Source organism: Schistocerca gregaria, chromosome 5 (genome assembly GCF_023897955.1).
Source record: "Schistocerca gregaria isolate iqSchGreg1 chromosome 5, iqSchGreg1.2, whole genome shotgun sequence".
Taxonomy (NCBI): domain Eukaryota; kingdom Metazoa; phylum Arthropoda; class Insecta; order Orthoptera; family Acrididae; genus Schistocerca; species Schistocerca gregaria.
The window spans coordinates 395,216,202-395,231,430 of record NC_064924.1 but is presented as its reverse complement, the minus strand read 5'-3'; the positions used below and the strand labels follow the sequence as shown (position 1 = coordinate 395,231,430).

Here is a 15,229-nt window from a genome sequence, read left to right as displayed (position 1 = left end):
AAATTTGCTTTGGCACCTTTTTATGAATATTGATCAGTGTAGCAATTTTAAGACAGTCAAGAAAGGTTCCTTATTGAATCGTGTGAGTTGATTATATCTGCAAGGGGGTGTTGCAATGTTAATAATACATTCCTTAATGATGAAGTCTGGAACAACATCAACTCTGGAGGACATGTTTTGAAGATTTTTGCTTGTGTGTTGTTTCATCCAACAGACTGTGTGGAAGCTAGAATTTACTTTGTTCTGGTGGTTGTTTGGGCTATTGATTATCAGATTTTATTGTAGTGTTTGCATAGTACTGCCTGATGAGATTTGCAATCTGTTGGGGGTCAGTAGTTCTTGTCACAGTTCATGCTGATATTTTCCTTTTCACTATTTCATTCCTGCTTTATTACTTTCCACATTGCTTTGCTTTTATTTTATAATTCTAATATAAACTTATCACTAGCCATTGTTTGTGCCTGATGTATGACTTGTCCATATGTCTCAATCTACAATCTAAGAAAAAGGGGAAGAAAATGTACCATGAAGGAGTTATGCAAATTAGTCACAAAATGGTATTCATACAGGTATTGACCAAACAGCTGGCAAGGATAGTAATTAGAGGACATGTTGATACAGGGCACAAAGTCTTCACAAATTTCATTCTGTGTTCTTAGTTTGACAGTAACTATGCCTCGCAGACAGAAGCATGAAAATGTTCACAGATGTTATAATTTATGAGAGGATGAGTAGTTGGCCTCAATGAAGTTGGAGTAAATCACTCGATATTTGAATAGCAGCAGTGCCACCATTTGATGATGTTGGCAAAAATGGGTGAACCATGACCTAAGACATCGGCAAGAAGAAAGCAGTCGACCTAGAGACGACAGAATGTGAAGACTGAGAAATTATCAGAGAGGCACTCAGAGCGCTGGATCCACTATTATCATCAATCTGATGTGCAATTGGTGCTTCATTTACCACAAAGACCATTAACTGGTGGCTCACAGAAAAGGGGCTGCATCGTGGTACCCCTTGCACTGACTACCATTAAACCTCTCTGTACACCAAAAGGCCAATTTGTAATGCTGTCGGGCAAATTCAGCCAGGAATCTCATTGAATAGAGTAGAACTGTCTTCAGTGATGAGTCCTGCTTTGAATTAAGCGCCAGTGACCAGTTAAGAAGTGTCTGGAGTTGGCCCAGACGGTGGCAGGATACTAACCTGAGTGGCTATACGTTTCAACAATCAGGATTGATACATGAAATGTATTTGCAGTTGGGAATATGGACAACCATATGCTGTGTAATGGAATGAAAATAATGAAATTTTGTGTCAGACCATGACTCGGACCCAGATTCCCCATTTATCAATAGGTGTTGCCTTATCATTAGGCTATGCAGGCACGACTCAGTAATGAGTGCAGGTTGTAGACACATGATTGACAACTTATAGAAGCTTGGGTCTGGCCACGAGTCATATTCGAATAGCCTAATAGTAAGGTAAACCCTCACAATAATTGGTAAATCGATGTTTTAGTTTTGATCCAGCACAAATTTTCATTGTCACCATTTCATTATGCAGCTGATGGTTGCCCATATTTTCAACTGCAAATACATTTTATGTATTTCATGAAGGCTGCAGTTGCTGCAGTGCCTGTTCCTTCAGATATGCAGCAAGATAATGCCTGCCTGCACCTAGCAAGAGTTTCCACTGCTTGTGTTTGTGCTTGCCAAATTCTACCTCGGCCAGCAAGGTCACTGAATCTCTCCCCACTTCAGAACGTTTGGAGCATTATGTGCATGACCTTCTAACAGCTCAGGATTTTTGACGATCTACTGTGCTAACTGGACAGAATTTTACACAATATCCCTCAGGAGGGCATCCAACAACTCTGTCAATCAGTGCCAAATTGAATAACTGCTTGTATAAGAAGCAGGGGTAGGTCAACGCATTATTAACTTGCTCAATTTGTGAAGTTCTTTCTTTTTTAATAAATGACCCTGTCTTTCTGAAATTGTAATCATTTGTTTGTCTGTATATGTGCATCATATCTACATTAACTATGTGATCTAAAGTATCGGGACACCTGGCTGAAAGAAATTTACAAGTTCATGGCGCCCTCCATCGGTAATAGTGGAATTCAATATGGTGTTGGCCCACCCTTAGCCTTGATGACAGCCTTCCACTCTCACATGCATACGTTCAATCAGGTGCTGGAAGGTTTCTTGGGGAATGGCAGCCCATTATTCACATAGTGCTGCACTGAGGAGGGATGTCAATGTTAGTCGGTGAGGCCTGGCATGAAGTCGGCATTCCGAAACATCCCAAAGGATTCATGTCAGGACTCTGTGCAGGCCATTACAGGAACATTATTGTCATGGAACCACTCCACAACAGGCCTTGCATTATCAACAGCTGCTTGACCATGTTGAAAGACGCAGTCGCCATCCCCAAATTGCTCTTTAACAGTGGGAAGCAAGAAGGTGCTTAAAACATCAATGTAGGCCTGTGCTGTGATAGTGCCATGCAAAACAACAAGGGGTGCAAGCCCCCTCCATGAAAAACAGGACCACACCTTAACACCACCACCTCTGAATTTTACTATTGGCACTACACATGCTGGCAGATGATGTTCACCAGGCATTCACCACACCCACACCCTGCCATTGAATCGACACATTGTGTGCCATGATTTGACACCCCACACAACATTTTTTCACTGTTCAGTCATCCAATGTTTAAACTCCTTACACCAAGCGACGCATTGTTTGACATTTACCTGCATGATGTGGGGCTTATGAGCAGCTGATCAACTATGAAATCCAAGTTTTCTCACCTCCCACCTAACTGTCATAGTACTTGCAGTGGATCCTGATGCAGTTTGGAATTCCTGTGTGATGGTCTGGATAGATGTCTGCCTATTACACATTAAGACCCTCTTCAATTGTCAGCGGTCTCTGTCAGACAACAGACGAGGTCGGCCTATACACTTTTGTGCTGTGCATATCCCTTCACGTTTCCACTTCACTATCACATCTGAAACAGTGGACCTAGGGATGTTTAGGAGTGTGGAAATCTCACCTACAGACGTATGACACAAGTGACACCCAATCACCTGACCACGTCTTAAGTCCTTGAGTTCCACAGAGTGCCCCATTCTGATCCATCACAATTTCTAATGACTACTGAAGTCACTGATATGGAGTACCTGGCAGCACAATGCACCTAATATGAAAAACTTATGTTTTTGTGGGTGTCCAGATGCTTTTGATCACATAGTGTGTATGTGCATCTTATCTACAGATTTCCATCCCATTCAAATAATTCCTTCATGGTGCATCAGTTTTTTAGAGTTTACTTTGTAATATAACTTAAGGAACTTTTTCAGTAATTGAGAAAGTCCATTTTTGTGTTGCTCAATATTTTTATGTCTCTTGTTATCCATATCTTTGCTTTTAGATTTGTGTTTTCACCTCTGTGTCTCAGAATTTCAGCTTATTAACATTACATAATTATAAACTTGGTGAACATCTGATAAACTGTGACAATGCATATTAGAAAGCAGTGTTTCCAAATGTGATACAGGCATGAAGAAGAGTATTCAACAAAAACTGACACACTGGAACAAAATATTATCTGTACTGCAAACATCAGACATTCTTCTTCTCACTCCCCCCTTCGAATTACTACACAGGGTGTGTAAAATGGATAATGAATGATGAGGCCATAACTATTTGGAGAAAAGTGCAACATCATCAGATCCACCAAGTTTACAATAAGAGTCTTACATTCGATACAAGTTATATCTTTCTCTCAATAAATCGGAGGTCCATACCATCTACGATTATATGTAGCACACATGGCAATCACTGCTACCACACTATTCTGTGAACATCATGCACAGTGATTCAGAGCTCCATGTAGATAATGACAAACATGCATCTCTCCATCAAAATTGATGAATAAGAGACATGGCTCTTAAGATAAACTGATCTTCCTCCATTTCTGAAACATTTTATTGGCATGCTCTTTGCATTAAGTGAATTGCTGTTGGTAATGGGCTTACATTCCATAAATGTTTCTTTGGTGGATTGTAGAGAGTTTTAAGGGAGTGAGTAGGGTATGGGGGTAGGTAGGTGGTGGCAGCAAAGCAAACTGAGCTGTGAAAGGTGGATTGTAGCCAACATCAGTGTGTTATGCTTATCAGGTGTATGCCATTTGACTGTCAAGTGGCAGCTATGGGTGCCTATAAAATCATTGTAATAATTATGCTGCCAAACATCTTTTAATGCCATGAAATAGCATTACAAAGTGACTATGGACTTAATTTTATGTCACTTTCTTAGTCATTTATACATACAGTTTTGCGCAACACCCTAACATCCATGGCCAGAAACAGTTGCACCTACAGCTTGCCAAAAGTTCTTATAAAATCTGTAACTGCACTGTGGATTCAAATTTCTGACTGTATCCATTGAAAACTTGCAAATCCATATGATTGTATTATAGAACAAAGCAATCTTTCTTTGTTGGTGTATCAGATACAAGAATTCATACAAATCTAGAAAAAAAAGAGATTACTTTGTCAGAGATTGGAAATCTCCTGATTTTAATAAGATTTTAAATTATAATCCACTACCAGACCCCCCTCTGCAATGCACACAAAACAAGGTCTTTCTTTAATAGTAATGAGGTTCTGCACTGAGTTAAGCAAGCAATTCTTGAAAAAATCTTGAGTACGATGACAGAGTAGTGGGTGAAGTACTTCTAGAAAAGTAAGGAAAAATAAGACCATATGGTGACAACAAAATGAGACATGTTATGAAGAGAAGGAATAAGATAATTCTTGTGTCAGAAAAGAGTTTAGTTGCTGCCAACTTCTACAATGTCACCTATAGTACATGAACAATCTGCAACGAACATGCACACCGAGGAGAGCACACTCTTTAAAAGAGACATGTTATGAAGAGAGGGAGTTCTGTCAGAAAAAAGTGTAGTTGCTGCCAACCTCTATGATGTCATCTAAAGTACGTTAACAATCTACAACTAACGTGCACATTGAGGAAAGTACAATCTTTATAGCAAAGTAACACAGTGATTTGATTTGATTTTTATTTGGCCCTGTTAAATTATATTTTGTACAAAGATTGTGCTGTAATGTAGCAGTACAAAAATTGTGCTGGAACGTAGCAATACAAAGATTGTGCAGTAAAAAATGTAGCACAGGTCAATGAATACAATATTAAATGGGCAACAAGAGAAGAAAAATAAACAATATGGGAACAACACCAATACAAGACATACAATATTACATTCAAGGTTTCAAGAAAAGCAACAATACTGTAGACAATACATGTACAAGATATACAATATTACATGCATTGCAATACAAATTACATGATTTACAACATAAAACATATTTTAGAAATTTTATAGCTCTAGAAATTCATTTAAATTTTTACAGTATGATTTATGAGGAATTCTTACAGTTTCCTCCTCAATACATAAAGACTGCCACTGTCCTTTTTTATATTCAGTGGGAGTTTTTTGTAAATTCTTATTCCGGCCAGGATAATTCCTTCTGGTGCTGTGTAGAGAGTTACTGAGTCATTATGAAGGCTTTGCTTCTAACTTGCATCATTAGTATAGAAAAGTTTTCTGGTGTTGTTTACAAGTACTATCAACTAGCAGACACTAACTTTCAATTGTCAGGGTTCCATTTGTCTTGAACAGGCACCTGCAGGACGTCAGATTTGAAACACCACAGATCAACACACACCTCACTTCTGCATTTTGAAAATTTCTCAACTTTTGCAGCATTTCCTCAAAATATTATCCCATATGACATCAGAGGGTGGAAATGAGCGAAGCATGACAACATTATTATTTCCCTCTCAACACAGGATGAAATACCTCGTAGTGCAAAGCATACTGATCTAAGTTTCTTCAGCAGATAATCAATATTTTCATTTCATCTTAATTTATTATCCTTTTGTATTCCTAGAAATCTTATATGTGAAGTTTCATTTATTTTCTGACCATTGATATCTATTTTGAGAGCTCGTAGCTTGTTATTAGCTATGCGAAACTGCATTAAATTTATTTCTGAGAGGTTTAATGATAGCTTATTTGCTGCAAATCACTTGCACACTTGTTGCATTATTGTTTCAGTTTTAATCTGTGTTGAGGATTGCATACTGTTGATCATGATACTTGTCATCAGCAAACATTACTGTATCTGCAATTTTATTTCATGGTGCTGGTAGGTCATTAACGTGCACTAAGAAGTTCAATGGTCTGAGGATCAAGCTTTGGGAAACACCATACTTAATAGTTCCCCCCTCTGATTTTATTGTTTCACCCACACCTGTTAGAGCAACAGTGTTTCTTGGTATGTAAGTAAGATTCTAGCCTAGCTAATGGTTGGTCTTTGATGCCACGGTGTAGGAGTTTCTGTACAAATATGTTATGTTTTATACAATGAAAAGCATTAGCAGTATCATAGAAAATTTGTAATGGATATCTTCTACAGTTCATTTCATCAAGAACTTCCTTTGTGAGACTGAATATTGCTCCTGTTGTGAAGAGCCGTTTGCTAAAGGCAAACTGGGAGGGTGCCAGTGAGCGATTTTGAGTTAGGTGTTCATGTAGCCTACAGTACGCTACCCCCTCAAATATTTTTGGAAGAACTGGCAGTGTAGAGATAGACCAATACTTAGATATTATATGTCTGTCACCACTTTTGTGTGTTGGTGTCACTGTAGCATGTTTTAATCTATGAAGAAATACCCATATTTTCGTAGACTGGTTACATAAACAGCATAATATGCTGCTGATTAAGCCACCCTATAAGTTTAGTGCCCTGATTGATATTCCATAATATACAATAGGTCTGGGTTGGCTGTTGTGGATTTGAAGTGCAATGTTTTCAGTGGTGTACTTTGTGTAAAATTAAGTAGTTTTATGGCTTCTGAGGGAGGTTGAGTGTTTGTATTTCTGTTTTTTCAGTTAGAGAGAGGAAAAATTTATTGTACTCAGAGGCTGCCGTTTTCAGATTATTGTGGTTCACCCCAGTTTCCATTAACTGTACTACCCTTGTTTCTTCTAATATTTTGTACTTGTTTGTTTCAGATTTTACAATTTTCCATGTGGTTTTTGTTTTATTGTTTGCCTTGTTAATTTAAGATTTTACAGTATCTCTTATAGTTACGTTCACTTCTTTGTGTGTACTATTCCTCTGTTGTAGGTAAAGTTCCCTTTCTCTAGCACATAATATTCTAATCCAAGCTGTTATCCAGACTTTCTACCTATTACATTTGCTTTACTTTTAATTTGTCTTTTGAAGCTGACTTCAAAGTGTTTGAGAAACAGGTTTAAATAATGAATTAAATTTCTTATTCTCAGTGTCTTCATGATTTCTTCTCATAGTTCCTGTTGTAGACTATTTCTAAAGATATTGGTCGATTCATTGTTTATTATTCTAGCACGAATAACTTGTGAGGGTGCCCATACCCCGTGTCCCCCACCCCTGAGCTCTCACTGGTTAAAAAAAAAAAAATAAAAAAAAAAAAAATAAAAAAAATTGTAGTGTGGACAGGTATTTTTCTCTTGAGATAATGACCTAAACGTTTGTGTTACACAGGTTTTTAACAGAGTTGAAACCAACTTTCTCTGGCTACTTTCAAGTCAGCATTCACTTCCAAAATACTAAAAATACTTCACACTCCCAGGTCTAGCCCTATCCAACCCCCCCCCCCCCCCTCCCCCTATAAAATATGGGATGGGCACCCTTGCTAACTTGGGTGTGTACATTAACTGTTTTTCTTTTGCTGAGTTATAGAACTGCTATTTGACTATGATCAGATAGGCTATTTACTGCAGCCTGCATTTTTACATCACAATAGTGTGTGGGGTCCAGGGAAACATGTCAATCACGTTTTTGATGTAGTCATCCACCTCTGTCGGGAATGAGATCATTGGGTGTAAGTTAAAGCTAGGTATTAGTGTTTTTAACTGTCTACGATTACTGTTGGTTGATGGAAAGTCAATGTTAAAATCCACAGATTAAATTTTTACTGTTGCTCTTGCAAAGCTTTATAAGCACAGTTTCTAGTTGCACAAGGAACTTTGGGGTATTTCCTAATGGTGCCCCGTAGATAGTTATAATCAAGATGGACAGGATTCTAGCTCTAGTTTGACTGCACAGCTTTCAAAATCTTGTTCAATGCAATACTGACTTACATCCTTGCCTACTGTAGTTTCTCCGCATGAAGAAGACAAAGAGCCCATAGTGTCCCCAAAGACAGAATAGAATGACTGACACGTTTCATGCATGTTGGATGCAGGGAGTACTGCATTGTCTGTACCCAAATAACAACATCATATTAAAACTGCCTCATGTCTTCAAAACATGTGATGTTGTAATTGTTAACTTTGAAGGTTGGCGTTTCCCAAGGAAGGAGAATGAGTCTTATTATGAGGTTGTGCATGTGCATGTTGTAAAAAATTAAATTTCTAGAAACAGCCAGCCCACTAATAAAGATGTAGGATGAAATATTTATTATACGTAAAGGACTAGATTTGATATTCCATATACTCTATTCCAAAGTCAGTGGATGGATAACGAACGTTTGTGACATTCAGATAAAAATGTCCAAACGTTTTCTTTAGTACCACTGCCTAACTAAAATTCAAACTTTGGAAAGAAATACAATTTCTGTACAGCACGTAAAATGATTTGGCGAACTGTATACCCATAAGCAAATATTTGCAGAAGTTCATTTCGTGTTCATCTTTATAACTGGTAGCCGATCAATAAATACTGCATGTTAAAAGCTGTCCAAAATAACTCACATCTTAAAGCAGATCATATTGCACGAAACTTTTATTTTCATTCCGTCTAGTTTCGAGATTGTAGCTATATTTACAGTGCAAAGTTATTATTGATAGTATATTATTTAATGAACTGCCGTACAGCAAGTCTTCAGCCTTTACTCCGGGCACCAGTGTAATACCGTACCCTATCTCTCCCTTATCAAGCTCTGATAAATGATTTCTTAATCTATCATGCGCCAACACTAATTGCCGTACATTTTGACAGGCTGCTCAATCGGTAAGAGCTTACATTAATCGTAAACAGCGGTGGCCGCTTACAGATGTTCTTCAACACTAGGACCAAAAGCGATATGCCCCCGACAGGATATTTTTGTGTGCATCTGGAACCCAAAATAGTGTCAGTGTTTCAGCATAGTGAAGTGGGGCAAAAAAAAAAAAAAAAAAAAAAATAGTACTGCAGCGAAATGAAGCTCGATTCAGTATGTTCACTCTGATTTACATTACATTTCAAGTACATACAGGGCTAACATATTAAGTTTGGATCTTCCATAGAAAAGCCACGCCAATTCCTGACTCTTGTCAATCGGTCTATTGTTCCATCCTCCATGAAACAACAGTGCCAACTGCACTAACATTGTTGTGGCGGTAGTTGCCAAAAGTTAAATAAATTACACTGACACCCCACATATAGTAATCTGGTTAAGTATTGGTAGCCTAAGAAAATAAAAACGTACGATCGCAATAAGTCATATTACAATTACTGGATATGAATCGATTGTAATGTACCAAATGGTCGCTTGATCACGCTCTAACAATCAGTGCAAATATTTCTGTTGTTCCCTGAATTCCATTCAGACGGACGTACCTTTTTTTCGGCGATCAGGTCTTATTACTTCCAAATTTTGATCACACCTCTTTAACTTCCACTGGTTTTTTTTAAAAAAAATCTTGGGCTAGGGGATGAAATACAATATTTAACCTTACTGTAAACAGTTAACTAATTTTGACGTTTACATTTCATAATTTTGTATATGGTAATTCGTACGTAACGTATCAGAACTGTAATTCGTTTTATTGTATTGCAGTTATGTGCAACGAACCGGTGGGTACAATTTAGCATGATTCACGATCTGTACAGTTGCATCGTAATTCGGAGTACAAATAAAATTGTACCTTGTAATTGTCCCCCGTACCTGGCTAGAAGTCAGTTGAAACGTTGGAAAACACACGACCATACCAACATTCGCTTTGACCGCAACATTAATCAGTGCGCAAGAGTGACGGCAATGAGGTCGTCTGTGTGCTATCTTCGCAATATCCCAGAGTCTTGATGAGACAAAGTTGTTCACAGATATCATTAGTGTTGCTACTGGTACTTGATGAGACTTGATTTTTCGCAGTTTTAGTTAGAGGACATTAATCTCATTTACTCACGATAAGCAGACGAGCGCAGGTTAAATTTGTTAATATCTGTGTCACTGATGAAAAGCTGAGAACATCGTAGAAGATATCTCAAAAATGACGCCGCGAAGTACAACAGCATCAGACGGTGTACGCCCAGATACACGATACACAAGGTCTATATAGACCTTGACGAGGAACGTCTGCAACAACGCTCCAAGCGTACATGTTTGGAACTACCGACTGGTTCGTAGAAGATATCTCAAAAATGACGCCGCGAAGTACAACAGAATCAGACGGTGTATGCCCAGATATACGATACACAAGGTCTATATAGACCTTGACGAGGAACGTCTGCAACAACGCTCCAAGCGTACATGTTTGGAACTACCGACTGGTTCACGTCGCCTGATAAAACTCCTATACACGATGCACCTTGAAGGTGTGCGTTGAAGATGTATCTCTGCAGCAGCGGCGCGACAGTAAATGTTTGAAACTGCAGATTAGTTCACGCACGGCCGCCTATATTGAGAGCCGGCCGTGGTTCACGTCGCCTCAGCAACGATACACACGAAATATTCGTGGCACGAATCTGCGGATGCGCATTAGAAATCAGTTAAAACGAGAAACTGTAATGAGAATGTCTGTTTTCTTGTAAAGTCGCTCATTTGAATTGAAATCAGAGGGATCCAGGCTCCTATTTATTAAGTAATTGTTGTTCTCTTAGGTAGCTATCACCGAATTATTATATGCTATTACTGTTCTAAATCACCGTGGGTCAAGGGGGCGCCGTCCCCCCCCCCCCCCCCCCCACTTCGTTGTCAACGGGACGTTAAACACTAACCACCACCACCACCACGTCCCCCCACTCACGGAAAGGAAAAAAAAATAGTGTGTAGTGAGGTGTTCTTGCAAGAAAATTATTTAATAGTCAGTATTACGCAGTGTAGCTTGTTTCTAAGTCGAGATTTTCAATTCTCTGCCTTAAGTCTACCAGTCACCTATTAAAGGCTATTGCATTACAATAATAGGTCTAGTTTACAAAACGACTCTAGGTTGCAGGCAACTGCGCTACCGGTCACTGCGTATGCGCGCCGCGCGTTTGGGCAACGCGGTGGTGAAACTAAACCCTTTCGGAATGTTCCAACTTTGGCGACACTAGTTGCATTAGTTTTTTGAGGTTATGTATGTTCGTAGAGTGTAAACAAACTGAAATATGAAGTGGAGAACGGAGAATAATGTTCGCTTTTTCGATATCTGTTCCTTGCCTAGGTGTTTGTGGGATTTCATTGATGCTTATTACAAAAATAAGCAACATATTGCTACCGCTGAGACCGTCATGTGCGAGCATAACATAGATGGTCTGACAATATCTGAGCTGCAGGGCAAAATTTATTGAGTTAGGTCCACATATACAACTGAATTAAGATAAATTCAAGCAAGTGTAATTCAACTATAGCAATGCTCTCGTCTACAAATCCCATCGTTCGATTTGGCCAACTCTTTGTTAAGCAATATTGTTGACAGGAGGGGAAGGCTATATAAATTCAAGGAGCTGCATTCTATTCAATATTCATCTATTTAAAACGTCGCTGCAGTGCTCCCCATTCACATATGCTAGAATTTTGAATTATTGCCACTGTTCAGATTCATCTTCAAGAGAGTAGTTTGCAAACCATTCTCTTCTTAATGCGGCCTGCTTTGACTAATTAATGCTGTTAATGTTAATAACTATTACTGTTCATGTCAAAAAATTGTTGGTGTTAATGAAAAAGAGTCATCACCAACTAAAACCCCAACTTATAGCATGCCGAGTATTCTCGACTGTAATGCACGCAATATGATATGTAATTTCAGCTCTGGCGACAGTGCTTTATGCATTACATACCTTTATTCCTTATCGCATAATTAACTCTACTTAGAAGAAACGTGAACAGTTCTGGGGACATTCTAAGATAATTAAAAGAACTTCTTCGATCTTTCGTTAAAAATTATTTCAGCAAGGATGCTGAGCAACCGAGCTGACGTGTTTTATTCATCCAAACACGAATCGAAACACGTTTCTTCTTTTTTTTTTCTTATGCAGCGATTCCACGCAACAAGCTGTAATTCCATCACAACACATGCGACATGCAGATGCCAAAACTTTCATTTCAGACATGACTCAGAGACCCACAAAACGACGAAACTGAAGTGTATACTGGTTTCGCTGTGTCTACAGTCATACAGGGTGTTACAAAAAGGTACGGCCAAACTTTCAGGAAGTATTCCTCACACACAAAGAAAGAAAACATGTTATGTGGACATGTGTCCGGAAACGCTTACTTTCCATGTTAGAGCTCATTTTATTACTTCTCTTCAAATCACCTTAATCATGGAATGGAAACACACAGCAACAGAACGTACCAGCGTGACTTCTAACACTTTGTTACAGGAAATGTTCAAAATGCCTCCGTTAGCCAAGATACATGCATCCACACTCCGTCGATTGGAATCCCTGATGCGCTGATGCAGCCCTGGAGAATGGCGCATTGTATCACAGCCGTCCACTATACGAGCACGAAGAGTCTCTACATTTGGTACCGGGGTTGCGTAGACAAGAGCTTTCAAATGCCCTCATAAATGAAAGTCAAGAGGGTTGAGGTCAGGAGAGCGTGGAGGCCATGTAATTGCTCCGCCTCTACCTATCCATCGGTCGCCGAAGCTGTTGTTGAGAAGCGTACGAACACTTCGACTGAAATGTGCAGGAGCTCCATCGTGCACGAACCACATGTTGTGTCATACTTGTAAAGGCACATGTTCTAGCAGGACAGGTAGACTATCCCGTATGAAATCATGATAACGTGCTCCATTGAGCGTAGGTGGAAGAACTAAAATGAGCTCTAACATGAAAATTAAGCGTTTCCGGACACATGTCCACATAACATCTTTTCTTTATTTGTGTGTGAGGAGTGTTTCCTGAAAGTTTGGTAGTAACTTTTTGTAACACCCTGCATATGAAACCACTTGCGTGCAACTCATTCCACGGAGCGAGTGGCGTAACCCACTGTCGTCGTGTAAACTAGGACTAAGACTCTATTCTGATCTCTAGACAGGAGCCAGTAGTCATAATTTATCAGGAAAATTTTACTTATAATTTTACGGTAGTGATTTCTGCAATTCACTAATGTTATGAACCAAGTACACTGACGGAAAAATATCGGAACACTAAAAAAATAATTAATGTAGATTAACGAAATTTCGTGAATACTTTTCTCTGCTAACATATTTAAGTGATCAACTTTGCAATATCTGCAGGTTAATGTAGGCGTGAGAAAAGCTATTGGAAATATGGAAAGGCTGGTACGTTAACCGCTAAAATGTTGAATGCAAGCGTGGAAATGAGCATGCATTGCGTTGTCCAGGTGCCGGATGTCAGTCTGTGGGACGGAGTTCCATGCCTGTTGCACTTCGTCGGTCAGTACTGAGACGGCTAATGCTGTCTGCGGATGATGCTGTTGTTATAGTCCGATTATGTCCCAACGTGCTCGACTGGAGACAGGTCTGATGCTCGATCAGGCCAAGGCAACATCTCGACAGTCTGTAGAGCATTTTGGTTTGCAACAGCGGCATGTGTGCGAGCGTTATACTATTGGAAAGTAACCCTTGGAATGCGCTTACGTCAAGCAGTGCCGACAACACGTTTGCGTTTATATACAATTTGTGCTTCAAGGGGCGCTGACAGCGCTATCTATCAGCCGCCGCTGCAACAGCTGTCAAAAAAATGGTTCTGAGCACTATGCGACTCAACTTCTGAGGTCATCAGTCGCCTAGAACTTAGAACTAATTAAACCTAACTAACCTAAGGACATCCATGCCCGAGGCAGGATTCGAACCTGCGACCGGAGCGGCCGCTCGGCTCCAGACTAGCGCCTAGAACCGCACGGCTATTCCGGCAGCTACTACGTATTGTGCGTCTACAGAAGCAAACTTGAGTAACAGGGGCGTAATAAAAGTTTACACGATTCGTGAAATGGAAATTGGTAGGTTCATGTTGAACGATGGTACTTGCGGCTACTAATTCCGTGTTAGTTTTCACAAGCAATTCGGAGTTATAAAGAACTAGTAGTAAAACTTACATTGCAGCTATAAAAAAGAATGAGAAAAATTTTGAACATTTATTCACATATGAAATGTATGTATACATAAATCATCTGACTCAGTCTCATCTGTGCATTATTGTTGCTACTGCTCGATTCAGCATTACCTGATTTCTTCTTTTGCGATTTCGACGACACTGTCACACGTCCAGTAATCTTCCCATTTGCTGGACTTTCCTGCTGTGCCCTGTCCAGTCATCAGCAGTTACTGACAGGAGGAATTCACTTGCTATCTTGAACATATTCTCTTTGGACAGGTCCCCTGAGATACTGTGCTCTCTAAGCAACCGATTTACTTTTGCCCATGCCAGTTCATCCGCACACAGATCATAATTATAGGGTGGCTAGTGGACAACAATGCTGCTTTTCTCTTTTGCCATTTCGTAGATAACATACATTTCTTTAGCAGGTCTACTTTCTTGAATTAAAGCGAACAGAGGCTGCTTCCTCATTCCTTTCCAACATCCTCGCTTTGGTATTGTACCATATGGGTGTTTTGTCCCCCTGTCTGTTATGATGTGGGCATTGTCCATCACAATCACTAATTTTGGTGGAATATTTGGGAGAACTATATTTTAAAACCACATTTCATAATTTCTAGAGTTCATTTGACCATGGTAACCACATTTTGTGGATTTAGCCCAGAATTTTAATTGGGCTTCCCTGACAAACCCCTTCCTCGATCCAGCAGTGCCAATAATAAGTCATAACGCCGACATCATCATCCTTCTGACAACATTTACCAACCGTCATGTTACTGTCTATCCAAGTTTCATTCAGACAGAATATCTCTGCGCCTGCTTCCCTAATATTTTTCATTTCTACAATAAAATGACCACCAATCGGTAATGATTTCACGTTCTAGCAGT

General features: G+C 39.4%; 1 protein-coding gene across 1 annotated transcript in view; it reads right to left on the bottom strand.

Moving 5' to 3' along the window:
* Positions 1 to 10,247, bottom strand: part of LOC126272168 (uncharacterized) — a 31,278-nt gene extending 21,031 nt beyond the window's left edge. The window contains exon 1 of the mRNA XM_049974809.1: positions 9,994 to 10,247. Coding sequence (XP_049830766.1) covers positions 9,994 to 10,178 — 185 coding nt within the window. The 5' untranslated portion in view covers positions 10,179 to 10,247. The remainder of the gene's footprint in view (positions 1 to 9,993) is intronic.
* Between the last annotated feature and the right edge of the window lie 4,982 nt (positions 10,248 to 15,229).